Consider the following 25244-nt stretch of genomic DNA (forward strand, 5'->3'; position numbering starts at 1 on the left):
AGGCCTCTGGGGAGAGGCCTCGAGTAGGTGCGCCTCCAGGGGGCCAAGGGGGCCGGGCGTGCTGGGTGGAAGCGCCCTCCCGCTGCTCTGAGGACGGAGGCCGAGCTCCCTCTGCCCTCGGCCGCCTGGAAGGAGAGACGCCACGGCCGGAAACCAGAGGCCCCCATCCTCGCCCGCCAGCCGCCCTCCCCTCATCCCGCCTGCGGTGGCGCTAGCCCCCGGGGGCCGGGGCCTCACCCTGACCAGCATTTTCCACTTGCTCAGGCACTGGGAGCCCGTCCGATGGGGTAGCTCAGAGGCTATTCTTGCCCAGTGACCTACAAGAGCAGAAACAACACGGAAGTTACTTCTTACGAACAGGCTTGGACAACACAAGCTTAGCAGCTTGGAGAAGAGGGCTCCTCTCCGCCGTACGCTGGCGGCCCCTCTAGCGGACTCGCACTGTGTTCCGTCAGAACCCTCGTGCTGCTCCCACACCCGAGCAGCTCCGTGAGAGGATGGGTGTCTGACTCTCAACGGATAGCCAGCCCGAGGGGAGTTCTAGCAAACGCACAACCATGAGAAAAAAGTCACCCATGTTTACGTGAAACGGCCCTTGAATATCTGCTATTCCAGGCTTCTAAACCAGACGTTTCCAATTATTCGGTGTTTTCTGCCAGACAGTGCTGGTGGGGCATTGCTTCTACGGGGCAGTCGGACCGCGTGGGACAGAACCCTCCAACCTGGCAATGCTACACCTAAGGATTTCCTCTAAGGAAATACTAACAAATATAAGCAAAGACTGAGCCACTGAACCCTCAGCTCGTTCCACCCCCGAAACAAAAAATGAGAAGCAATTTAAACGTCCATTAACCGAAAATTGATAGAATAACCTGTGTACTATTATCCAAGGAAATATATCACGATTACTGAAAATAACACTAGGACGCAGAACGTGTACAGACGTAGAGAAATATTAGTAACAGATAACATAACGACACATCATAAAGCAAAAAATAGCTGCTCAATTAAAAGTGGAATGACTCAACTTAAATAAGCTGGTTCTTCCTAGGAAAGCCACCTGCACAGGGAAGTACCGGGCAAGTGCACGCCAGCAGACGGCGGCCACCTCTGGAGACAGGAAATGAGTTACGTTCCTTTCCTTCTTTTCATACATCTCTGCTTCTAAATTTCCTATAATGAACATGAATTAGTTTGTAAAATGAAAAAACCACCACCACCTGCTGAGATGATGAAAAATGGGGCAGAACGGGAATTCCCTGCTGGTCCAGTGGTTAGGACTCTGCACCCTCACACCGAGGTGCGGTCTTTGGTCGGGAAACTAATATCCCACAAGCTGCATGGCGTGGCCAAAATATTAAAAAAAACGGGGCAGAAGAGCTGATGACCAGGGAGGCAGCCTGGGATGAGAGCAAACCACAGGCCTCCAGTGGCATCTGCAAAACTCCACCATGAACTCAAAGCTGTGAGAAGCCCTCGGACAGCAAATGCATCAAGAACTCACCAGAGATGCCAAGAGCACGGAGTAGGGAGACCCTGAGCTGACCTCCCGGGGACACACCAGAAGTACAACTACTCACAGAGTTAGCGCACGTGAGAATGGCCTGAAGGCTAACGAGATATTTTCCACAATCGAAGGCACAAAGAAGAAACCAAAACGGGACGGGGAGGAGGGGTAGAGACGCAGGGCAGTCAGGATGCACACCTCCGGGTCAGCAGCCCACAAACGGGAGGAACATCACCATCACAGAAGTCTTTCTCCAGGAGCGTAGGGTCTGAGCCCCACACTGGGCTCCCAATCCTGGGGGGTCCTGCACCAGGAAGACGAGCCCCTAGAATATTGGGTTTGAAAGCCAGCAGGGTATACACTTGGGAGAGCCAGAGGGCTATGGGACACAGAGACTCAGCTCTTTTTTTTTTTTTTTTTTTGCGGTACATGGGCCTCTCACTGTTGTGGCCTCTCCCATTGCGGAGCACAGGCTCTGGACACGCAGGCTCAGTGGCCATGGCTCACAGGCCCAGCCGCTCTGCGATATGTGGGATCTTCCCGGACCGGGGCACGAACCCGTGTCCCCCGCGTCGGCAGGCGGACTCTCAACCACTGCGCCACCAGGGAAGCCCAAGAGACTCCGCTCTTAAAGGGTGCACTCAGAATCTTATGTGAGACAGCGGTTTGCAAGGAGCCTGGGTCAGACACGCTTGCTGATGGTGGAGAGCCTCCCAGAGAGGCAGGAGGTAAATGGAGCTCCCCCTGGGGATGGAGACGCTGGTGGTAGCCATTTTGGGGAGCCAGGTCCACTGCAGTAACACCAGTGCTGGTGGGCGCCATTCTGGAATCCTCCCTCTAGCCTATTAGCTCTGGGGACATGGCCCCAGCCGGCAGAAGCCCTGCTCCAAGCACCGCTCCCCCACCCCGGACATGCAGCCAACCACGCAGGAAGCCTACCCTGCCCTGCAGCAGGCCCACAGCCGTTGCACCAGGGCCGGCCCCGCTGACCAGCACCACAGTAGTTGACCCTGACACAACGGAAGGGCCCACAAAGCCCATGTAGGGGCACCCCTAGAACACAGAGCTCTGGTGACCAGAGAAGACTGCACTGCTGGGCCCACAGGATGCCTCCTACACACAGCCACTTCTCCAAGATCGGGCAACCTAACTGACCTAAACACAGAAACAGACAGAGAGAATTAAGCAAAATGAAATTGACAGCAACCTAATAGTAGTAGGGGACGTTTAACATCCCATTCACATCAATGGACAGAAAAAAAAATCAGTAGGGAAGCACTGGCCTTAAACGACACGTGAGACCAGATAGAATTAATAGATATATTCAGAACATGTCACCCCCAAACAGGATACACGTTCTTTTCAAGTGCACATGGAACATTCTCCAGCATAGACCACATACTAGGCCACAAACAAGTCTCAATAAATTTAAGAGTAAAATCATATCGAGCATCTTTGCTGACCACAATAGTATGAGACTAGAAATCAACTACAAGAGGGACTTTCCTGGTGGTCCAGTGGCTAAGACTCCATGCTCCCAATGCAGGGGGCTGGGGTTCCATCCCTGGGCAGGGAACTAGATCCCACATACACGTCGCGACTTAGAGCTCACGTGCTGCAACTAAAGATTCCGCGTGCCGCAACTAAAAAGATCCTGCATGTCACAACTAAAAAGATCCTGCATGCCGCAACTAAAAAGATCCTGCATGCCGCAACTAAAAAGATCCTGCATGCCGCAACTAAGACCCGGCACGGCCAAGGTAAATAAATAAATACTACAAAAAAAAAAAAAAAGAAAGAAATCAACTACAAGAAAAAAACTTTAAAAACACAAACATGTGGAAGCTAAACGATCTGCCACTAAACAACCAATGGGTCACTGAAGAAATCAAAGAGGAAATAAATACCTGGAGACAAATGAAGATAGAAACACAAAGACCCATAATCTATGGGATGCAGCAAAAGCAGCCCTACGAGGGAAGTTTATACCAATACAAGCCTATGTCAGGAAACAAGAAAAACCTCACATAAAAAATCTAACTTTACACCTAGAGGAACCAGAAAATGAAGAACAAAGCTCAAAGTTAGTAGAAGGAAGAAAATAATAAAGATTAGAGTGGAAATAAATGAAACAGAAATTAAAAAAATAACAGAAAACAGTCAATGAAAGTTAAGTGCTGGTTCTTTGAAAAGATAAACAAAATTGAGAAACCTTTAGCCAGACTCATCAAGAAAAAGAGGGGGCCCAAATCCATAAAGTCAGAAATGGAAAGGAGAAGTTACAACCGACACCACAGAAATATAAAAGATCATGTAAGATTATTACAAAAAATTATACACCAAAAAACTAGACAATCTAGAAGAAATGGATAAACGCCTAGAAAAACACACTCACCTAAGAATGAGTCAGGAAAAAACAGACAGTATGAACAGACTGATTACCAGTAATAAAAGTGAATCAGTAAAAAAACAAAAAATAAAACAAAACTCTCAACAAACAAAAGTCCAGGACCAGATGGCTCCACAGGTGAATTCTCCAGAACATTTAAAGAGGAGCTAACACCCACATGTTCACAGCAGCACTATTTAAAACAGCCAATATACGGAAGCAACCTAAGTGTCTATCGACAGATGGATGGACAGACAACAATAATGAAAATGTAGCTTCTATACATACAAGGGAACACTGCTCGGCCATGAAAGGAAAAAACAGAAATCTTGCTATTGGCAACAACACGGATGGACCTAGAGGGTGTTAGGTCAAGTGGAATGAGTCAGAGGAAGAGTGACTGTACTTGTGCACGGGGTCTAACACACAAAACAGACAGACGCCAGGCCCGCAGATGCAGAGAACAAATGGGTGGTTGCCAGAGGGGAGGGGTGAGGGGTGAGGCCAAGCAGGTGAAGGGGATTAGGAAGTAGAAATCTCCAGGTACCAAATAAATAAGCCAGGGGGCGCTCTACACGGGAGAAGAAACATCGTCAATAACGTTGTAATAACTTTGTACGGGGACAGATGATTACTCGACTTACTATCATCACTCCCTGACTCACGCAAATGTTAAGATCACTATGTAGTGTGTGTGAAACTAAAAAAACCAAAACAAAAAATGAGAACTTACCGACACCATATTTTTCTATTAATTCAATTAACTTTTCCTCTTCTTTGGAATTCCATCGTCCCTTTTTCAAGCCAAAATGTAACCTTCTGAGATACCTGAAAGCAACATAAAAACAAAGGGACGTTTTAGAAGCCAAGATGGCCTCCTGCTGCCGCCCTGCCATCTGCAGTGGTTTCTAAGCTATGACACCCAGGGCACAGGCAACAGAAGAAAAATACAGGCAAACTGGACTTCAGCAAGATAAGAAACTTGTGTGCTTCAAAGGTCACCATCAAGAAAGCGAAAAGACAACCCACAGACTGGGACAGGGAGGGTATTTGCAAATCACGGATCTGCTAAGAGACTTGTATCTGGAATACATAAAGAACCCTTATAACTCCATTTTTAACATGGGCAAAGGACAGAAATAGCTGTTTCTTCAGAGAAGATACACAAATGGCCAAACACAGGAGAGCCGCTCAACACCATCCGTCTTCAGGAAACGCAAACCAAAATCACAGGGAGATGCCGCTTCACTCCCACCAGGATGGCTCGAACCACAGGCAGTAAGTGTTAGTGAGGGTGTAGAAGCCTGGGAGCCTCCTACACTGCCGGTGGGAATGGAAAAGGGCACAGCCACTTTGGAGAACAGTCACGCCTCGAAAGTTAAGCAGAATCACCATGTGACCTAACAATTCCACTCGTAGGTGTCGCTGAGAGAAACGAGTGCGTATGTCCGCACAAACACTTGCACACGAGCGTTCCTGTTTCCACGGTTCGCCCATGCTGTAACACCTATCAGAATACCCCTCATTTCTAAGGCTGAATAGCATTCTAGTGTCCACACATTAGAAGCGCATTTCGTTTATCCGCTCATCTGCTGACGGACACTCGGGTTGTTTCCACCTTTCGGTTGCTGTGAAGAGTGCTGCCACGAACACGGGCGTACAAATTTCTGTTTGAGCCCCTGATTTCAATTCTTTTGGGTACTGGGTGGAATTGCTAGATAATGTGGTACTTCTCGGTCTATCTGAGGAATCTCCATACTGTTTTCCCAAGTGGCTGCACCCTTTCATACGTTTTATGATCCCACCACCAGTGCACAAGCGTTCTAACTTTTCCACATTCTCTCCAACACTTGTTATTTCCTATTATCTATAAACATTAGCTGTCCTTAGGTGTGTGTGGTGGTATCCTGCTGTGGTTTTGGCTTGTATTTCTATAATGACTAACCGTGTTGGCATTTTTTCATGTGCTTAATGGCCATTTGCAAGTCTTCTTTCGAGAAACGTCTATTCAAGTCCTTTGCCCACTTTTAAAAAAATAAATTTATTTATTTATTTATTTATTGGCTGCGTTGGGTCTTCGTTGCTGCATGCAGGCTTTCTCTAGTTGCAGCGAGCGGGGGCTACTCTTTGTTGTGGTGTGTGGGCTTCTCACTGCGGTGGCTTCTCTTTGTTGCAGAGCATGGACTCTAGGCGCGTGGGCTTCAGCAGTTGCGGCTCGCGGGCTCTAGAGCGCAGGCTCAGTAGTTGCGGCGCACGGGCTTAGCTGCTCCGCAGCATGTGGGATCTTCCCGGACCAGGGCTCGAACCCGTGTCCCCTGCATTGGCAGGCGGATTCTTAACCAGTGCACCACCAGGGAAGCCCCCTTTGCCCACTCTTGAACTGCTGTATTTTGGCAGGGAACAGCGTTTCTTTGTGGGGTGATCAAAACGTTCTAGAATTGACTGTGATGATGGCTGCACAGCTCAAGAAACACAACGAAACCCACAGAACCGTACACTTTAAATGAACGGATTATATGTGAGTTACAGAATAAAGGTGTTAAAAGGAAAAAGAAAAAAAGAAAAGCGAGCCAAGAAAAGGACGAAGCTGCAGCTGCCTGCCAGGAACCTGCCACCACAGGTGGCAGAGCTGCGAGAGGAATTCAGACCACGGGGCTCAGGGAACCTGCCAACCAGGGGGTCTCAAAGGATGTCCAGCTGAGCCTGCACACAAGCCTGGTCTCAAAAAGAAGCCGCCCTGCTTCCTAAGCAGGTGAGCCCTGGTACGCCTAGGCCCCAAGGCCACGGCCTCCCCCTCCGCCAGCAGATGACCCCGGGCCAGTCTCCCAGCCCGGCCTGCGGCCCACACAGAAGCAACCCCAGCAAGGCCTTCCCTTGCCCAGCGCTGTCCGACTCACCGATCTCGGCACTGGGCATCGCTCCTACCCGGCACCTCTTCCCGGATTTTAAACCAACCCTGCTCCCCGTACTTGGCAACTGCCCGAAGCAGCTTCTGCAGAGAGAGGAGCGCACAAACGGTCCCTCTGCTGCCACAGTCACGACCTCCCCAGGCCCAGTTCAGTTTTAAACTCCAGGCTCCAGCTCCCCTGGGTCCTGCAAGCGTACCGCGTCTTCCTCTGGGGCCCAGAGACCCTTCTTCAGGCTGGGGTCCAGGCTCTTGGTCCAGCGGTAGATGAGCTGCATGGAGTCCCTCCCCTCCATGTAGTAGACGACTGGGGACAGAGGGGCTCTGTGGGTGCCATGCTTCCCGGTCGCCCGGGATGACATGACCCCCACTCCGCCCCGCCAGCTCGCGCAGCTGTGACTAGGGCACGGCCGGGGGCTCCGCCCTCCCGGGCGCGGGACTCACTCCTCCGGTAGGGGATGTGGCTGCCAACGCGCATCTCCTGCACAAGCTGGGTGAGCACGCGGTCCTCCTCCTCCGTCCACTCCCTGCGCTTCAGGGCCGGGCTGTGCTGCTGGTACTTCTGCAGGCACTGGAAGGCACTGCGGCAGGTCTGCCAGGGCCAAAGCACAGAGCGGGGCAGCGGGGGGGGGTTACTGGCACTCGCCACACACGGGGGGTGCCCAACTGCGAGCCAGGCCCCTGGGGGACAGTGGAGAGTGCCCCCGACAGAAGGCTCGGGCCCACTAAAGAGGGTCCCCAACACTGGCGTATGAAAGCAAGTACGTCCACAAGCTGTCAGAGCGCCCCATTTACGTGACACCAAAACCACACTGTGGACTCAAATTCCCAACAGAGGCCTCAGGTCAGCCAAGGCTACGCGCGAAGGGCTCCCGCGAGGCATGTGCCGGCACCGTGGCGCGGACCCTGGGGCCCGGAGGCGGTCTCTGCGACGCCTCCATCGGGGTGGCCGAGCGTCGCCCGTGCGGGGGGCTGGGGGTTGGGGTTCTGGACAGTCCCTGGTGTGGCATCTGCGTCCGGGACACCCTCGCAAGGAGAGCGCCAAGGCGACGGGCCCCGGCTTCCACCAGAGTTCCAGCTGAGCACACAGCCCCCAGTCCCCGCCGCGAACACTTTTGCCCAAATCTGCCCCCTCACTCGTCTCCTACGGGGAAGGGGTTTTCCAAGAGCCAATGAAGGCGGTGTGAACTGTCTTCTTTCCCAGAGCAAGCTCTCTGGTTACAGAGCACAGGGTGGGCAGCCTCCTGCAGTCTGTTTAGCTGAGGTGTGCAGGTGGTGAGGCCTTTGGAGGCGCGACACGAAAGGCACGACCCCCCGAAGAAAGAGCTCGTGAGCCGGACGCCATTAAAGTTGTAAACTTCTGCCCGACGAAAGACGACGTCGAGAGAATTAGAAGACAAGCCACAGACTGGGAGAAAATGTTTGCAAAAGACACGTCTGACAAGGACTGATACCCAAAACACACAAGGCACTCTTAAAACTCAACAAGCAGAAAATGAACTACCTGAATGATAGATGGACCGACAGACACGTCACCAAAGACGATACACGGATGGCGAGCACCATGTCGTAAGTCACCAGGGAAATGAAAATTAAGGTGAGGCCCCACTGCGTCCCTATCAGAATGGGCAAGATGTGGACCCGACAACACTAGATGCTGGTGGGGGCGTGGAGCTGCAGGAACCCCTGTCCGTGGCTGGTGGGGACGCAGGTGGTGCAGCCACGTTGGAAGACAGCATGGCGGCTGCTTACAAGCTAAACGTGATGATCCAGCAGTCGTGCTCCTTGGTGTTTACCCAAAGGAGGTGAAAACCTCTGTCCACCCAGAAACCTGCACGTGGGTGTCTACGGCAGTTGTATTCATAACTGACAAGGCCTGGAAGCACCCAAGATGCCCTTCAGCAGGCGAATGAAAAATAAACTCCGGTCCATCCAGACAACGGGATATTATTCAGCGTCAACAAGAAATGCGTCACCGAGCCAGGAAGAGACACGGAGGAATCCTGGATGCGCGTCCGTAAGTGAGAGGAGCCAATCCGAAAAGGCCACACTACCGAAACGGTAAACTGAACGGTGGTTGCCGGGGGGTGGGGGAGGAAGGGTGCATAGGTGGAGCACGGAGGACTCGTAGGGCAGTGAAACCCTCCTGTACTAGACGATGACGGTGGGTACGTGTCATTGTACTTCCGTTGAAACCCACAGAATGTGCAAACCCCAACGTAAACCATGGGGGATCACGACACGTCAACGTAGATCTGTCCTTGGTAAAAAAAACGTGCCACCTGGTGAGTGACGTTCCTGACAGGGGAGGCTGTGCACATGCGGAGGCAAAGTGCACGGAAGACCTCTGTACCGTCCTCCCCATTTTGCTGTGAACCTTAAGCAGCTCTAAAAAACGGTCTGGGGATTCCCTGGCGGTCCAGCAGTTAGGGCTCCACGCTTTCACTGCAGGGGGCACGGGTTCAATCCCTGGTCGGGGAACTAAGATCCCGCAAGCCGCACGGTGCGGCCAAGATACACAAAAAAAGTCTTAAAAAAGAAAAACACTAAGGAACTAAAGACATCAAGGGGATCCTCTGGCAGTCCAGTGGTTAGGACTCAGCACGTAGAATGATTCTTCTAAAGCCTGACTTACCAAGCAAATAAAAGCTAGTGTACCAAGTCACACAGCAGCTACACGTATACAGCAAAGCTGTGAGCGACACGAGGACAAATCGACTTTTTAACAGTTATGTCAGGCTTCATGCGAGTTCCGTCAATACAATTCTTCCAGAGAGCAAAATTCAATAATATAATAAGCTCCATTTAATAGGCTTATACGGGAACCCAGACTCTCAGGGCAGAGGGCACGCTTTTGTTTCTGAGTGGCTTTGGTCTGCTGCAACCCCGTGCTTGGCCACAAAAGTGAGAAATTTAAAAAATGGAGATGTTTACCGACTGCATTCTCAGGTCATAAAATTCAAACTAAAGAATAACAAAAGGGATTCCAACACACCTCAGTATTTAAAAATGAAAAAACACATTCCTACGTAAGCTAAGATCCAAAGAGGGCATGAAAACTGAAATCACAGCCACTCCAAATCCGATACAAGGAGACACTCCACACCAAGCTGTTCTCAGAAAAGCAGGCCTGAAATGCCTCCATCGCTAAAGACAGAGGGGAGAGAGCTCGGTTCTCGCCTTAGGAGAGGAGAAAGATAACAGAACCCACAAGAAACCAGGAAAAGGTTCTTCTCAAACACCAAAACAACTAGAGAGAGACAGGCGGGAACGCGGGGAGGGAAAGCATTTGGACGGAGCTCAAAGGCTGGTCTGGGATGTGGGTGAAAGGCACGTGAGCTCTCAGAGAAGCAGCGGGGTCTGAGGAGCCTCCGAACTCCGCCTGGGGACGCGTGGAGGGGGCACCCTCCCCCAGGGCCACACCCTCGAAAGCGTCAGGAGGGAAACCTCCGACAGCTCCAGGGGACAACCCTGGCCGCAGCGCGACGTGCAGCCCGAGGAGCCCCGCCCCCGCCCGGGCCCTCCAGCCCTCACCCCCAGCTCGTCGGCGATCTTCTGCCAGTGCAGGTGGCCGTGCGCGGCCGCGATGGCCTGCAGCTGGCCCAGCTCGCGCGCGCTCCACTCCTGCTTGTTGATGGCCGGGTGCTCGAGGTTCCGCCAGAAGCTGCGAATCTCCTGTGCGCTGCGGCTGCCCTCGAACTGTAGACGGAGGGGCCTGTGTGCAGGGCTCGGGGGGCTGAGACGCGCCAGCAGGGAGAGCCCCGGAAACCACCCCACGCTGTGGACGCGCACCTGACCGGAGAGGGTCACGGCAGGTCTGGCGGCCACGCGGGTCTCGGCCTCGCTGCCCGGTGCCGACCCCCACCCCAGCTCCCGGGACGGAGCCGCCCCAACTCACGTTGACGTTGGAGATCTTCTCCCAGTCGTGGTCGTCCAGCCTGTTCCCCAGCAGGGACTCCTCGGGCAGCTGACTGGAGGAAGGGGCCAGGGCACGGGGTCACGTCGGGCTGCCCTCGGCTCGCCCCGCATGACACCCTCCCCGGCAGGACCCCACTCACTTGATGTCCCGCACCTCCTTCTCAGCCTCCCTGGCCTGCTTCTCCAGGATCTGCCTCTCCGCCTCGCTCGTGCTGCTGCTCTGTTTCTGCTGCAGATACTCGAGCCTGAGGAGCAGGAAGAGGCAACAAGGTTACCGACGGTGCTGCTGTGCCCCGCGGGGGCACGTGGGGGTCTCTGGGGCTAGCTCGGCCTTTCCACACACCCGGGACACACCCCGAAGAGCTGGCCACCCCATACCACACCACGCGGCACGGCGACGGGCAGCACAGACTCGGCGCGGGGTCCAAAGGCGAACCCCGCTGAAGCAGGTGAGCTGCGCACTCTCTGTAAGCTGCCCTGGGCCTCGCGCCCGCAAAGAAAGCAGCGGCCCTCCCTCTGGGAGTCACGACGGTCACGCTGGCGGCCAATGTGGCGATGCTGATGTGGGTGACGCAACACTGCCGGCGCCCCACGTCCCAGAGCTTGTGTCCTAGCTCCCAGCCCTGCGCCCCGCACACAGCGAGGCCCTCCAGACATCCTGACCCTCACGCCCAGCACCAAGGCCGGAGCTGCAGTTACCACTACAGGAAATAACCGTTTCCAGAACAGGCCGAGCAGAAAACCCAGCTCTACTACAGCCCGAGGGGCGACCCAACTGTCACCACAGCCGATCCTGACCCACGCGTCAAGCCGCGAGGCAGTGGGCAGCCCCCGGGACCCCCGGCCCGACCCTCGGTGCTGGGACGCGGCCACGAGACACCACGCAAGCAGCACACGTGGATGCACGTCTTGCAAATGGTCCTCACTTCCAGGGATGGAAACTGAGGCCCAGGCCAGAGAGAGCACCCAGGTCACATGACTTACACGGCCACCAGGCCTGCCCCACCCTCACGTGCCACCCTAGACGCCCGGCTGCCCTACATGGGAGAAAGTTCAGGAGCAGTGCCACTCCCGCTGCAGCGGAGCGACCCCAGCAGAGCAAGGGGCACGGCTAACGGGGCCTCTGGCCCTCGTGAGCCGCCAGCCTGGACCGGCCCCGCCCGGGGGCAGGCGGCTTCCCATCCCCCGCGTTCAGACTTACTTGAGTAACTTGGGCTGGAGCAGACGCTGCAGGCGGCCGCTCGCCACCGACTTTCTGAGCAGGGCCTTTTCCCAGGTCTTCCCTGAGAGAAAAGGGGAAGGATGTGGTTGTGCCGTCCCCAGGACGCGTGTGCCTCGGTCAGACCCCCTCAGCGACCCGCGGAGAGTAAGCGAAGGTGCTGGCGGGCGCCCCGGGACTCTCCCCAGCGTGCACCCCCCCAACCCCACTCCTGGGCAGGGCCCCCCGGGGCTGTGAGCTCAGGAACGTGGCGGGAGTGACCAGAGACCGAGCCCAGGGTGGGGGGCTGGGCCTGCCCCTCACGACAGTGTCACCGCAAGGACCCCACCCGGCACGGGAAGAGCAGGGCTTCGAGTGACCAGGCCCAGGGGTCAAGGCCCCGAGGAGCCTGGCGGCCCACGCCTGTGTGGAGGCCTGGGAACAGGCAGGGCGGGGTGAAGGCCCCTCGAGCCCAAGCCGGGCAGGTGCTGAGGTTTGGGCCTGGGCTCTCACACTTGGTCACCAGGAGCTCCTCGAAAGCCTTGATGCCCTGGGCGGCCCTCTCCCGCGTGTCTTCGTTGGCAGGAGGCCCCTGTCGGAGAGTGTCCTGTTATGATGTGGATGGAACTCGGGACTCGGGACCCCGTCCCCCAGCTTCTCGAGCAGCCCGGCCGCGTGTGAGGCCAGGCCCCGGACGCCTGGCCCTAGAGCGCTGCCTTAGAACGGCTGTGGACGCCACCTGGCGGCACACGGCGAGCTCAGTGACTCCACGAGTGCTGACGGGGGGGGCGGGACTGCCATCAACCACGGGGACACCTCTGCTGCTAGGACTCCACACTCCTGCCCACACGCCATATCTCCAGGAAACGCCCCAGGGGCTTCTCTGTGCAGCGAGGTCAGCTGCCACCTTCCAGGGGAGGAGACCTGGACCTTCACCCCTGAACCCGGCAGTTTTAATTTAGGGAGGCTGGGGAACACTCTCCCGAAGAATCCAGGGGAAGTCACGACGCCCACCGAGGCCGTGGGGACGAGAGCCCCTTCCCACAGAGCCCGCCCACCCTCCCTGACGAGGGCAGAGCCCGCACCACTCACCACTCCGGTGACCTTGTCCTTGAAGTAGGGCTTCATGAAGTGCCCCATATACAGACTCGAGGGCAGGGTCTTGCTGTCCTTCACCCTGGAGCCCTTGCACCCCACCAGTTCCCACATGACTTCCTCCTGTGGCAGACACAAGGGGCCACCTGTGGGCCAGGCAGCAGTGCCTCCCCTGGAGAGGAGGGGACCCAGAGCCCTGGTCCCGGGAGGCCCGGCTGCAGGGCTTCTTGGGGCCTGACCCCGTCCTACCTGCTGCTCCCGGTTCTGGGCCAGCAGCAGGCTGACCTCCGCCAGCTTCTCCCGGATGACCTCCTGGTAGACCATGTTCAGCTGCAGGCAGGTCTCTGGGTCTTCAGGGAGTGCCTTCTCCCTGGGGTCATCCTCATCATTGCTGGCCTCCCCCCACCTTTCTCCTTCCTGGCGACAAGCGGAAAACTGCAGGTAAGGGAACACTCCCGCACCCTCCGGGCCCCAGTGGAGCTACATTCTGGCCGCTGGGCTGGTGTGAGACCACCCTGACAGAGGACCACACAGCGCACATACACGTTTCCTAGTTTTAAGACAGTTCAATTTATGTGTAATTTCTGGGCTTCCCTGGCAGCACAGTGGATAAGAACCTGCCAACTCAAGGGACGAGTGTTCGATCCCTGGTCCGGGAAGATCCCACATGCCACAGAGCAACGAAGCCCGTACGCCACAACTAGTGAGCCTGTGCTCTAGAGCGTGCAAGCCACAACTACTGAGCCTGTGTGCCACAACTACTGAAGCCCACACACCTAGAGCCTGTACTCTGCAACAAGAGCAGCCACCGCAACGAGAAGCCCGCACACCGCAACGAAGGGTAGCCCCCGCTCGCCACAACTAGAGAAAGCTCGTGCACGGCAACAAAGACCCAACGCAGCCAAAAATAAATTAAAAAAATTAAAATTAAAGAAAAAAAAAAGTACTATCTAAGAATAAGTTTCAGGTGGCGAAGTGTAACGAAATAAGCAGTTTTCACTTCCTACAATAAAAACTCTGCAAAACTTGGACTTTGTAAGAGGCTCGCTGGCAGCCGCGGTGAGCAGGAACAGGGGCCGCTGCAGCGTTGTAAGACTAAAAACAGAGCCAGCCCCAATGTCTATCTCGAGGCGACGAGTCTCAAAAGCATGGAACTACCGTAAATCCACATCAGAAGGACCACCCAGCTACTAAAAACGGAAGCAATTCTGTTTCTATTGACTTGATGAAAATAACAAAAAGCCAACTGTAAAACCTTTCCGAACTAAAATTACAACATAAGCAAAAGACAGTTAAAGACCGGCACCACCTTTGTGCTTTACTTGCCAGGCGCTGTTCTAGGCCTGGTACGTGTGCACTGACTGGTGCTGTGAGTGCCCCCATGGCACAGACTGGGAAATTGAGGCAGAGAGGTGAATACGGGGCAGGACCCAGGCAGCCCGCTCAGCCTCCCGCGTGTCCGGTCACATCCCCTGACGTCAGTGGAGCCAACAGGAGCTCAGAGGAAGCAAGAGGTGTGAACGCCCGGCTGTTAAGAGCGGTCTATCCAGGGGCAGCCTTACTTCCGATGATACTTCGGGGTGCTTCCTCTTTACTAACAAACACGTGTTACCTTAAAGATGCAGAAAAACCAAGACGAGTTCAGGACACCCCCCTCCCCGGACCCCCTGGCAGGGTGGCGTGCCTGCCTCAGCGGCACAGTCGCCTCAGGCCAGAAGTTACCAAGGGCAGTGGGCCAGCAGCGTCCGAGTCCTCGTCGGGCAGCGAATCTGCAGGAGCGCAAGCACACGTGTCAGTTAACCACGACGGAGACGGCGCTGGTGATGGGACGCCACAGGCGCCGAGGAGACCGACGGCCAGCACAGCACGCGGCGCATCTCCCAGGCAGACAAGAGAGGAGCGGAGGCCGGGGAGGTCCGGAGGGTGGGACCTGTGCTGCGTGGACCTGCCCCTCCCCGCCCGTGCCCAGTGGCCGAGCACTGCCCATCGACTGTGTGAAGCGGGCACTAGGCCTAGGGCAGGGTCAGCCAGAGGGAGACGACGCCAGCCCAACGCGGAGCGCCGCCGGGCGCGCAGGGACCACGACGGCGGGGACAACCAGGGCAGGCTTCACAGGAGACAGCTCTGCCCTGGGGGAAGTGAAGCCACTCAGAGGAGGGGACAGGACAGGCACAGAGGCCCCGATGCCAAAGTGAGGGAAGGCCCTGGTGTAGCTGGGAACCGTGAGAGGCTCAGTTTCAGAGCTGCAGCTGGGCCTGAGCGGGCTGAGCAGGCCGGGGCCCTGGACGGCTCAGCCACTGCAGGCAGGCCTCCAGCCAGAGCTGTGGGGAGGGACACTCAGGGCCCAGGAAAGCACGCGGAGTGGACAGAACAAGAGCCCTGGCAGCAGGGTCCTCGGACAGAGGGCAGCTGCCTGAGCCCAGGGAAGAGATCCATGGGGTCTCAGCGGTGGTGACTGTTCAAGAACGGGGGCAAGCTCAGCCCTGGAACCTTCCGACTGCTGAGGAGGGCAACACGGCCCCTCTTCCCAGGACAGCCGGCTGCACCACGGGGCAGGGTGCTCGCACACAGCCAGCGGGGCCAGGGGCTGACGAGGGAGGGGTGGTAACACACCGTCCAGCAGCACAGCACACTGCGGCCGACCAGAGCCTGAGGGCAGACACAGCTGCTCTGACCTAGGAGCGTAGACACTGACCTGCATCAGAATCCGAGTTGAGACTTGACTCTGAGATGTCCACGTTGATACTCGAGGAGCCGGGATCCAGAATCCTTTCCAACTCCCTGATCTCCTGCGATATTCTGACTCTTTCAGCATCTATATCCATGACGTCTGCCCGCCTGCAAAATACGCTATGTTATACACCAAGGGGGTGCAGAAATCCCACCGGCTCTCAGACGCACAGCCCTGCAGGGGATTGACCAAAGCAGGCACCGGGCGAGAGGCTGGGCCCGGGGAGCCCTGGGACCGACCTGACACCCACCTGTGCCCCGTGAACTCCCGCTTTTGCCCTGTCCGCCGCCCTGAGGCTGCGACCAGCACAGTGGGGGAGAGTGATGGACACCAAAACAGTCCAACTGCCACGAAGCCATGAGTGAGCTGGCCACCCAGTGCGTTAAAAGGAGGGCGTGGCGGCAAAGTCACTAGAGGACAAGAATGAGGCCATGGACCCTAGGTGCAGCCGCTTGCCCGCGGCACAGACCTGGACACACAGGGTATTGGGCAAGCGAGCACTGAAATACACGCTGACCAGGTGGCAGGGCTCAAAGCCCTGGGAGGAAGCCCCCTGGGCCTGCTGTAGCCCCAGCATCTAGCACAGCACCTGGCCTTCGGGGCTGTCTGACACTGAACAAACCCTTGCTAAGAAACAGGGATCTCTTTTCTTAGGAACAAGGATGTGGAAAGTCTAAAAAGGGGTCGAAGGTGGGAGAATAAGTGGGCGGCAGGGGAAACGCCAGGGGAACAGAAGCACAGACCCAGGAGCCCAAACCACTCAGAAGCAGCCTCCTCCCGCCCGTGCAAGCCCTCTCCCCGCTGCAGGCGACGGGGGCCTCCACTGCGACAAACAGGGCCGCCGCCAACCAGAGCGTCCCCAGCTCGCGCAGCAGCACAAAGCTGAAATGCAAAGTGTTTATAACCCAGATCGGCTTGAAGCCAGCCGGTCTGCAGAACCGACAGCAGCTCCGGGTGGGCGCGGGGCCACTACCTCCTCGGGCAGCGGGAAGGAGGCCTCCAGGACGGCGGCGCGGTCCCGGCCCAGGGGTCCCCGCGCGTCGGGGCGCCCCGCACGCTCTGACCCCGACGGCGCCCGCTGGGCCCCGGTGATGATAAGCCCCGCGGCGGACCCCGCCGCCTCCCGCCGCTCCTCACCAGCCACCCCCCGGCCCTCGCCCCCCGGCCCTCCCCCGTCGCTCCTCACCTGACCGCAAAGCTGGCGCCCGGCCTCCGCAAACCTCGCTTCTAGCAGCAGCGCTTAGACTGAGCCGCACACCGGAAGTCCCGCCTCCAAGGCCTTGGCGGAGGCGCGGGGCACGCCGGGATGGGGCTCTCGGGCGGGCCAGTGCTGCCTCCGTGCGGCCGCCCGCGGGACTACCCGCGCCCGCCGGCGCCTCGCTGCGGCCCCAAGGGGCCCGGTCACCGGGTCCGGAGTCTTCTCCCTCGCTGTGGGACCTCCCGCAGCCACCGAGCCTGTCTGTGCTGTTTCTCCGTTAGCTGTGTCCAGGGTTTTGGTTGAGGAACCGAGGAGAAAACCCGCCGAGCGCTCGCGACTGTCGCGGCCGGGCCGTGCGGGGCCGGTGCGCCGAGCCCGTCGGAGACGACCGGCCTCACCCCGGCGACGCGCCCCCGCGGGGAGGGCCCCTGACCTCCAGAGTGAGTGCGTCTTCCCGGGGGCGGTGGCCGAGTCCTGGAAGGCGAGTGAGGATGCCGGGAGAGGTAGGAGCAGGCGCCCCTCCCGTGAGCCAGGACGGGTGGCGGCGGTGGGGAGGGGGGCGCGGGTTGGTGCTCAAAGCGGGACCTGCAGCGAGGGGCCCACAGAGTTGCCGGTCCTTCCCGTGCTCACTCAGCGCCCCCGTAATAGTCCGGGACCCGAGCCCACGGGGTCCAGATGCACAGGCAGAGATGCATGTTCAACGAAGTCATCGTGAATTGTTCTCTGAAGTTTTTTTTTTTTACTGTTGAACACGTGAAAGGCACAGAGAACAGTGTAACAGAAGCCTGCGTGTCCACCCCCCTCCTTGCTGCACCCAGACCCTCTGTGCCCACCCCAGCCCTCCAGCCCGGTGATCTGGTCCCTGTAAAATAAATGCTGTGCCCTCTACCCAGGGCTGTGGCCCAGGCACCGCCCCCCCAGCAGCCCCAGCGCTGTTGCGAGCGCACCCAGAAGAGAGGCTCACTCTAACACTCTCCTACGAGACCACCCTGTCTGAAGTCTGCTCTGAAAACTGATTCCGGAACCCACTTTCACCAACAGGCAGGAGCACAAGGTAGTGGGTGGGGGTGAGATGAAGGGCGGGGTCAGTGGGGACTGCTGGGAGGCTCTTACCTGTAGCTGAGATCACAGGGCCTAGCAGTTCAAACGTCTTGTAAGTCCAACCAGGGGACCTCAAATGCTCCCATGCTAGACTCCAACCTGTCCCACCCAAGACACGCAGCTGTGCCGCGCGTGTCCGCAGCGCGCTGTTCCTGCGGCCGAGCCTAGCAGCCGGTGTGGGTCCACCCTAACCCCCTGGGCGTTTTCATTTATCAGCACAAACCACCAATTAGGCCACGGTCAGCAGCGTGATTCTCAAGCATAAAGAACGGGCTGAATTAGGAAAAAAAAGGACACTGCATATGAATTTTAGAATTTATTAAATAAGAAAACTGTCAATTTGAACAGGATGCAAAAAGGACGTTTAGTTAAAAAAATAACATCCGTAGGAAAACAGCCAAAAAGGCATCTAGTGCACGTTACGCCTCCCCTCCAACAGGAAGGGATTGGAAAGGCACCCGGGGAGACATCGCCCTGACCTGGGAAGGCTCTGCCTCGGCTCCAAGTCCCTGAATCCTACATGTCATCCTCCAAGTCCCTGAATCCTACATGCCATCCAAGATGCCGCGTGGAATGCGTAGCAAAACCCTCCAGCCAAAACCAGTTTTCCAGTGCACTTAGGTGGTGCCCCACCGTGGAATGCCCGTGCTGACCTTGATCCCTGCGGGAAGATAATGGCAACCACCTTGTGGGGCATCCACGCTCAGGTCACCAACCACAGGAGCCCCCACCCCCACCCTGAAGCTGAAGGAGTGGGCTGTGAGCCAGAGGGGGTGCAGAGCACCGCCAGTAAGGCACAGGTCCCTGTTTGAGGCGAGCGCTTACGTTGTGACTCATTTAGTGTTTTTCTCTACTTACGAAAGCAAAGACGATCAACTGAACTTATCTTACAGTTCATATTCTAGAATGACAATGGAAAACACTCATCACAGAATTGCTGTTTTTGTTTAGTAACTCTAAAAAAAAGCACCGGCTTTTATAGAAATGTCTTCCAGCAGATGATCAGCGCCCGTAGCTCACCAAGGAGGGCTACACGGAGCACAGGTGCGGCTCTCGCATCCAGGGGCTGCTCCTCCCTGTGTGCGGCTCATGATACTGTTCCAGGCCGTGAAATTAGTATCTTGTGATAGGTATCTTTACTGTGTGTGAAGACTGCACATTCAGAGACATGGTGGCATGTTGGAATCCATCGGGTAATGGTTTCAGGATGTAAACAGAGCTGTGAGCTGGAAGCACCTCCGTGGGTCTCAAGACTCCTCCCCCTGATCTTTAATTTCAGAAATTCTGTCTATAGATTTAAGGATTTCAGCAACAAGATTCAATGTTTCAGCTCCAGAAACCAGCTGCCTGAAATAAAAGCACAGATGTTACAGATGGTTTCTACAACTGCTCCAGGGCAATAACAGAAGCTTTGGGACCTCCCTGGCAGTCCAGTGGTTTGGGCTCCCCGCCTCCACTGCAGGGGGCACAGGTTGGTTCCCTGGTTGGGGAACTAAGATCCCGCAAGCCACACAACGCAGCCCCCCGCCCCCACCCCCCAAAAAAAACCCAGAAGCGTTAAAGCAGAGAAGTTCCAGAGTGAAAAGTGCAGAGTTTTTAAATCTTAGATTCAGTCTCAAGAGACTCTTTGTACTGGACTTAAACGAGACGGGCTTCTCTACCCACAGCTGTGTCTGGACACCCGATGGGCTTCCCTACCAGCGGCTCTGACCGGACACCGCTGCTGCTGAGCTCAGCCCCGCGGGAGAGAGATCACGACGACGGCAACCGACCCCTCCCAGGAGCCTCACTGTGCCCTGCACGTCTTGGGCCTTCTTCAAGTGTATGTGTTTTTATAAGAGGGAAAGTATTATTCTTTTTCACTCAAAACCTTGGTGTCTTGTAGGAGATTCAGGTCTGGCTGACGTTAACCCTCAAGCCTCCCAGGTGAGAACGGTTATCCCCCCGCAGACCGTGGAGGGCCTGCTCGCCAAGGATGTGTCGTATGAGTGCCGAGTGAACAGGATCACTGAGCCCCACCCCCCAAGGCTGCAGCTGGAAACATCGGCTAAGCACCCCTCCAGGCCCTGCACTCACTTGACGGAGGCGCGCGCGTTGTTCATGACGACGCGGAGGTTCTGCAGGGCCACGTCGGTGTTCTGCTTCACCACTGCCAGGCTGGCACCCTGGCCGGACCGCAGGGCTTCGTTCTCGTGCTTGAAGTTAGAGACCTGCGCCTGGGCCCGGGGTGGGGGGGAGGGGACGGGCGTGGCAGCGTTAGGGCTTTTTCCTGGCTAAACAGGAGAGCAGCTAAAAGGCCATCTGACTGAAACCAGACAAGGCACCCTAGGTAGAGGCGACAAGGGGATGATGCCCTTTCCTAACTGGGGGGTAGCAGGCCTCCTAAAGGACACGGGCCTAATGCCGTCCCTGGTACCTCGCCTGTCGTCTGGTGTGCACGTGCCACCCCCCGCTCTATAGTGATGCCCTTGACACTCCTGTTGGGCACAACCAGGAGGCCCGGGACGAAAGCTCAGGCTGTCCTGATCTGGGTGCTTCAACTGCGGGGGAGCGGGAGGGCGAGCGGAGGAAACCCCAGCAGAGACTCTTTGGTGCCCTTTTTGGAATTCACGAATATGTGAACCGTTTAAGCCCCTCTCTCTAGTTACCTGGAGCAAGCTGATTTCCTGTTTCAGTTTTAGGACGTGATTTTCGGCCTTTACTGCCCGTTTCTGTTATTCCCCCCACAAAAAGAGAAAAAAAATAAGAGGCATCACTGACACGGTAAAATGGACGCAGGGCACATCCCCTCCCTCCCCGTCCCTCCCCCTCCCCGTCCCTCTCCCTCCCCGTCCCCCTCCCTCCCCGTCAGGCTGGGCAGCCCACTGTGAGGGGCCCTGCTCACTGCCGGCCTGCCTGGGCCCACCCAGACCCATGTGCCCCCGGGGCAGGACTCAGTGCCCTGTGGGGAGTGACACAGCAGACACCGGACCATGTCCAGCCAGGCTGGCCCCGCCCACGCCCCACTGCGAGCCAGGCGCCTGTCTGCTCACGGTCATGCGCTCCAGATTCTGCTCCACCTGCTGCACCACCGACTCCAGGTCATGGTAGTCACTCTCCTCCTTGATCATTTTCGCTTCTAACTTCCGCTCGAGCGTCCTCACCCTTGTTAAGGAAAAAGCCCAGGTGACTAGTAACTCCCTTGACTAATTCTAAGAATGTCAGACTATAAAAAGTTTTAATTGGATTTGATCAAATAAAAACCACAAGGTTTCAGAATGCACCTTGGGAGGAACAGCTGTGAGGCGACCACCTCAGAGCTGGATGCCAGTTGGCTGGCGGTCAGGGGCGCCCTGGGGCCGTCTGACAGCTCTGCTGCTCCATTGTCAAGTGGGGTTGATTTTGCTCTGTTTCAAACACACTTTTACACAAAACATAAGAAACGTATCTGATGCTGAGGATTTAATGCAATAAAACCCACTCTCACACAACTACTGAAGCCTGCATGCCTAGAGCCCGTGCACCGCAACGAAGAGTAGCCCCCGCTCGCCGCAACTAGAGAAAGCCCGCGCACAGCAACGAAGACCCAACGCGGCCAAAAATAAATAAGTTAAATAAACAAACTAATTTTAAAAAACAAAACAAAAAAACAAACAATAAAAACCCAGGCACAGTCCAATTCTGATACTTCGTTATCGTTTTCGCATTGGTTTCTTTGAGGGTCAGAAGATAATTTGAATTGCAAGCCTAACTCAAAACTTACGTACATTTCTGTTTGAGTTTCAGAGAAGCTCTGAACCTCGGTCAGCTTTCTTCTTAGCTTAGAATTTTCATCTTTCAGCTGCAGAAAAAGAAAATCCTCATTAGAAGCTTGGTGTCTCACTGCAAAGGTATGTGTACTTCTGTTACTTGGCTCTGCAACTTCTTGATAAACAAAAACATTGCAAGAGCCACTCTACGGTCCACATACAGAGAAAAACCAAGAACAAGGTTTTCTGCTTTTTACAGGCCTACTACAGTCACAGACTCCAGTCTTACTGAGATCTTATAACTCTTAGGTGACTATAATTTTTCAAATGCCCTCAGGACACCGGGCAAGCTGTCCCCGAGCCACCAGCTGGGGTGGACCCTTTTCTGAGGGCAGCGCGTTGAGGATCTCCCTCTGCTCCAGTTCACGCCCCCTCACAGCCCTCCGCAGGACTTTGGCGGTTACGCTCTTGCCGGTCAGACAGACCACAGGCTGTCTTGTCCTTAGAGCCCACCCCCGGCCATCAGGGACACCGGGGGCTCCAGGTTTCCTCCAAGAATGCTGCTTAGACACGAGCCGCGACCAGGGTGCCGACGCACAGCCCCCTCACTTACTGCTTCGTAACTTATCTGCAGCGTCCGAAGGTGCCTGTCCCCCAGAGACTCTCCGTGGACTGTGAAGTCGGTGCTGGGGCTCCCGGCTGGGGAGACGCGGGAGTCGGAGTCGCTCAGCATGCACGGAGGCAGAGACTCAGGCCCCACCAGCTCCGACGGGTTGGAGAAAAAGGAGACATAGGTGCTGCAGGGCGACGTGCTGGCGGCAACCCTGGAGGAGTGGGTCTGCTCCACGGCAGACGGCAGGTAGGCCCCGTCCCACCCTTCGTCCTCGTCCTCGTCCAGGAGGTCGCCAGCCCCTGTCGGGTCTTCGAAAAACGGCTGCTGATGCTCCAGGCCATACCCCATGGCCTGGGAGGTGGGGGAGCTGCGGCCGAGTCCCAGCGAGTGCCTCGTGGCTTCCTGAAGAAGACAGGGAGGCGACGCTCAGGCTCCGGAGCCGTCGCAGGCCCTTCTTCCTAGACGTCTGAGGTTGGAACAAGAAGAAGGGCCCATCTTGGCTGCCGAGAATGTGGGGGGCAGGAAGGACCCAAACGGCTCTGAGTGCCACACGGCTTCTCCACCGGGAGCAGCAGCTGCCCCGCTTTGCCCCACAGCCCTCGGCCAGCCTCCTGGGAAGCAACACTGCACGTCAGAAGAGAGACGGCCTCCGGAAGGGTTTTCTGTCTAAGGTCGCTGCAAACAACGCCTTAGGTTTACCTTTGAATAAATTCTGCTGTCAGTATCCTCTTTCGACAGGCCAAGGTTCTTGCTTTTCAGAAACTCTTTAAAGGAGAATGGATTTGCCTCTTCAAGATCTCCAAGTTTCTCACCTGAGATGATAACAGACGTCACAAACGTGAAACGTCTTCTGAAGGTCCTTAAAGGGAACGTCCCTATTCGTTGCTCTTTCCTGAACACGACCCCACCTAAGATGGGGAACACTGCCCTCGTCCTTCCACCAGACCTCAGCGACACTGGGAAACGAGAAAGCTGGCTGATAAAACAGACCAACTCGGGCATTCTAAATTCTCCTTCTCGTCCCAGCTCCTCGGTCCCCGCACCTTGCTGCCCACGGGGTCCACCTGGGGACATCTAAGGCTGCCACGCGCCTCCACTCCCATGCAAAGGGCTTGGGCTGCAGCCTACGCTGGAGGCTGGCAGAGCGGACGTGCAGCCACGTCAGGAACCACTGCTCCACCTCCAGCCTTTTCCCCACTCACTCTCCAGCTCTCCCTTCTCTTTCCCACTCTGCTGGTACCCAACCAGCCACCCTGCGGCCCTTTTGGCCCACCAGTGATCCAAGCCCAGGTGTCAACCCTGTATGAAGTTGGCTCCTGTAACCCTGGCCCCACTGTCTCCTCAGACCCCTCAGGTGTGACTTCCCACCCCCTGCCATCCCTCATGCCCAGGTTCTCCTGCCCCTGTGCCCACTTTCCCTCCACCCGCTGGTCAAGATCGACTGTGGGGCTCCACCCCCATCTGCTCTTTCGGGTTATATGCTGTCAGACTGCCAGCCCTGCTGCTGGGCACGTGCCTGCCACATAGAGGCATGGACGGAGAAAAAAAGAAAGGGTTACTGAACTACTGTACCTCCAAAGTGTGTATTCTGGGCTCCTGATGGACCGTGCATAGTGCCTTTCCCCTTTCCATAGCCCAAATCTGCAGAGACATCATCACCCCACCGTGATCACGGGAGGCCTTTATGACCACAACTTGTTTTGACATGCGGTCTCTACTGCAGTGGCTCTTACGGCCTGGGCAACTTTCAAAGCACAAGCCCCCGGGCTCCTGCCCCTGGAGATGGTCTGACATTCGTGGGCCCTGGCAGCTGTGATTCTGAAAAAGCTCCCGTAGGTCTGATGCCCCGCGGGGCAGGCGCACGTCCTCCGTCTTATGGTGCCTCCTGAATGCCCTCGTGGCTTGTCATGGGCTCTCAGACCCTGACAGAACCACCTAAACGCTCCCTGAACACCCTGGACCCCAGGCAGGCAGTGTAGCCGCTTGGGGAGAATTAGGATGAACTAAAGATGGCCTCTGCCCAGCTGCAGCGACCAGAGGATGGCTACACCTGGTTTCCCAGCCTGGCCTACTGGATGAAGGTTCCCTCATCCTCCCACCTGAGAAAGCAAGGTGATTTCCTGTGTTGCCACTGGGCCTACCTCTATGCCGGCATTTGCCACGGTGTACTGGAACTGTCTGGCTGGGGGGGCAGGGGGTTCTCCAAGAGGAGACTGTGAGCTCCAGGGGACGGGACTCCTATCCACTTACGTTTCCTACTCCCCGCGCCCGGCGCACGGTGGGGCTAGTGGTCACCGTTGGGCCGGGGGTGAGTTGCGCTATCGCGCGGGACCTACAGGTAGTGCCGGCACCGGGAGTCCCTGAGGCTCGTCTCTCACCTGTGTCTCCCACGGAAGCTAGCACCGGACTGGGCACATAGCACATAAACGTCGGCCGAATGCCGAAGAAGTGGGACTCCAGGTCCCTGGCTTGGGGGCGCTCACAGTCTAGCTGGGGGAGACAAGACCGGCGCTCATAGAACGCGGGAGCTGTAATAACAACAAAAGCGACTTCACCGCGCGCCCGCCTCACCTGGGCCTCAGCGCGGACGCCGGGCCGCGGACCCCCGCCCGCCCCACGCCCGCTCACCGTCCGGAATGACGAGGCTCCGGGCCCGGGACAGCGGGGCGACGCCGGGGCGACGCGCGTAGCCCGCCATCGCCGCGGGCCCCGCGGCGCCAGCCCTCCCTAGCCCGGCAGCGGCGGCTCCATGGCTCCGACTCCGCCCAGGCCGCGGCCCAAGTCGACCGCCCCAGCCGCCCGCCCCTCGGCCGCTGCTCCGAGCCTCCGGCCGCTGCTTCTGCTCCGCGCACCGGAAACGC

At 56.9% G+C, this 25244-nt stretch overlaps 2 protein-coding genes across 20 annotated transcripts in view; both read right to left on the minus strand.

Annotated features, from left to right (window-relative positions):
* SNAPC4 (small nuclear RNA activating complex polypeptide 4) overlaps positions 1 to 17048 on the minus strand; it is a 25835-nt gene extending 8787 nt beyond the window's left edge. The window contains exons 1-15 of one of the 7 annotated variants that reach the window (XM_033859062.2): positions 16930 to 17048; positions 15708 to 15850; positions 14735 to 14781; positions 13262 to 13429; positions 13010 to 13135; positions 12431 to 12509; positions 11921 to 12002; positions 10860 to 10964; positions 10700 to 10772; positions 10336 to 10500; positions 7246 to 7393; positions 7002 to 7108; positions 6794 to 6888; positions 4630 to 4724; positions 238 to 317 (exon numbers count right to left, since the gene is read on the minus strand). In XM_033859062.2, the coding sequence (XP_033714953.1) occupies positions 238 to 317; positions 4630 to 4724; positions 6794 to 6888; positions 7002 to 7108; positions 7246 to 7393; positions 10336 to 10500; positions 10700 to 10772; positions 10860 to 10964; positions 11921 to 12002; positions 12431 to 12509; positions 13010 to 13135; positions 13262 to 13429; positions 14735 to 14781; positions 15708 to 15837 (1500 nt within the window). In that variant the 5' untranslated portion in view covers positions 15838 to 15850; positions 16930 to 17048. Of the gene's footprint in view, positions 1 to 237; positions 318 to 4629; positions 4725 to 6793; positions 6889 to 7001; positions 7109 to 7245; positions 7394 to 10335; positions 10594 to 10699; positions 10773 to 10859; positions 10965 to 11920; positions 12003 to 12430; positions 12510 to 13009; positions 13136 to 13261; positions 13430 to 14717; positions 14782 to 15707; positions 15851 to 16929 lie in introns of those variants that run through there. The other 6 variants (XM_033859061.2, XM_073806823.1, XM_073806822.1 and 3 more) reach the window with 6 other exon arrangements.
* A 1297-nt stretch (positions 17049 to 18345) lies between these two features.
* On the minus strand, positions 18346 to 25237 carry ENTR1 (endosome associated trafficking regulator 1). Of its 13 annotated transcripts, none has more exons than XM_033859069.2 (11): positions 25012 to 25237; positions 24762 to 24911; positions 23956 to 24024; positions 23083 to 23195; positions 22384 to 22785; positions 21789 to 21862; positions 21306 to 21428; positions 21075 to 21186; positions 20691 to 20753; positions 20119 to 20258; positions 18346 to 19389 (listed from the first exon to the last, which is right to left on the minus strand). In XM_033859069.2, exons 1-11 carry the CDS (start codon positions 25079 to 25081, stop codon positions 19290 to 19292), a joined length of 1416 nt encoding a protein of 471 aa, XP_033714960.1. In that variant the 5' UTR covers positions 25082 to 25237; the 3' UTR covers positions 18346 to 19289. The 13 variants fall into 13 exon arrangements, with proteins under 13 accessions (XP_033714960.1, XP_033714958.1, XP_033714963.1 ...); XM_033859067.2 differs by having other exon boundaries at positions 20119 to 20315; XM_033859072.2 differs by lacking the exon at positions 21306 to 21428.
* Positions 25238 to 25244: the final 7 nt, after the last annotated feature.

Source organism: Tursiops truncatus, chromosome 6, assembly GCF_011762595.2.
Source record: "Tursiops truncatus isolate mTurTru1 chromosome 6, mTurTru1.mat.Y, whole genome shotgun sequence".
Classification (NCBI taxonomy): domain Eukaryota; kingdom Metazoa; phylum Chordata; class Mammalia; order Artiodactyla; family Delphinidae; genus Tursiops; species Tursiops truncatus.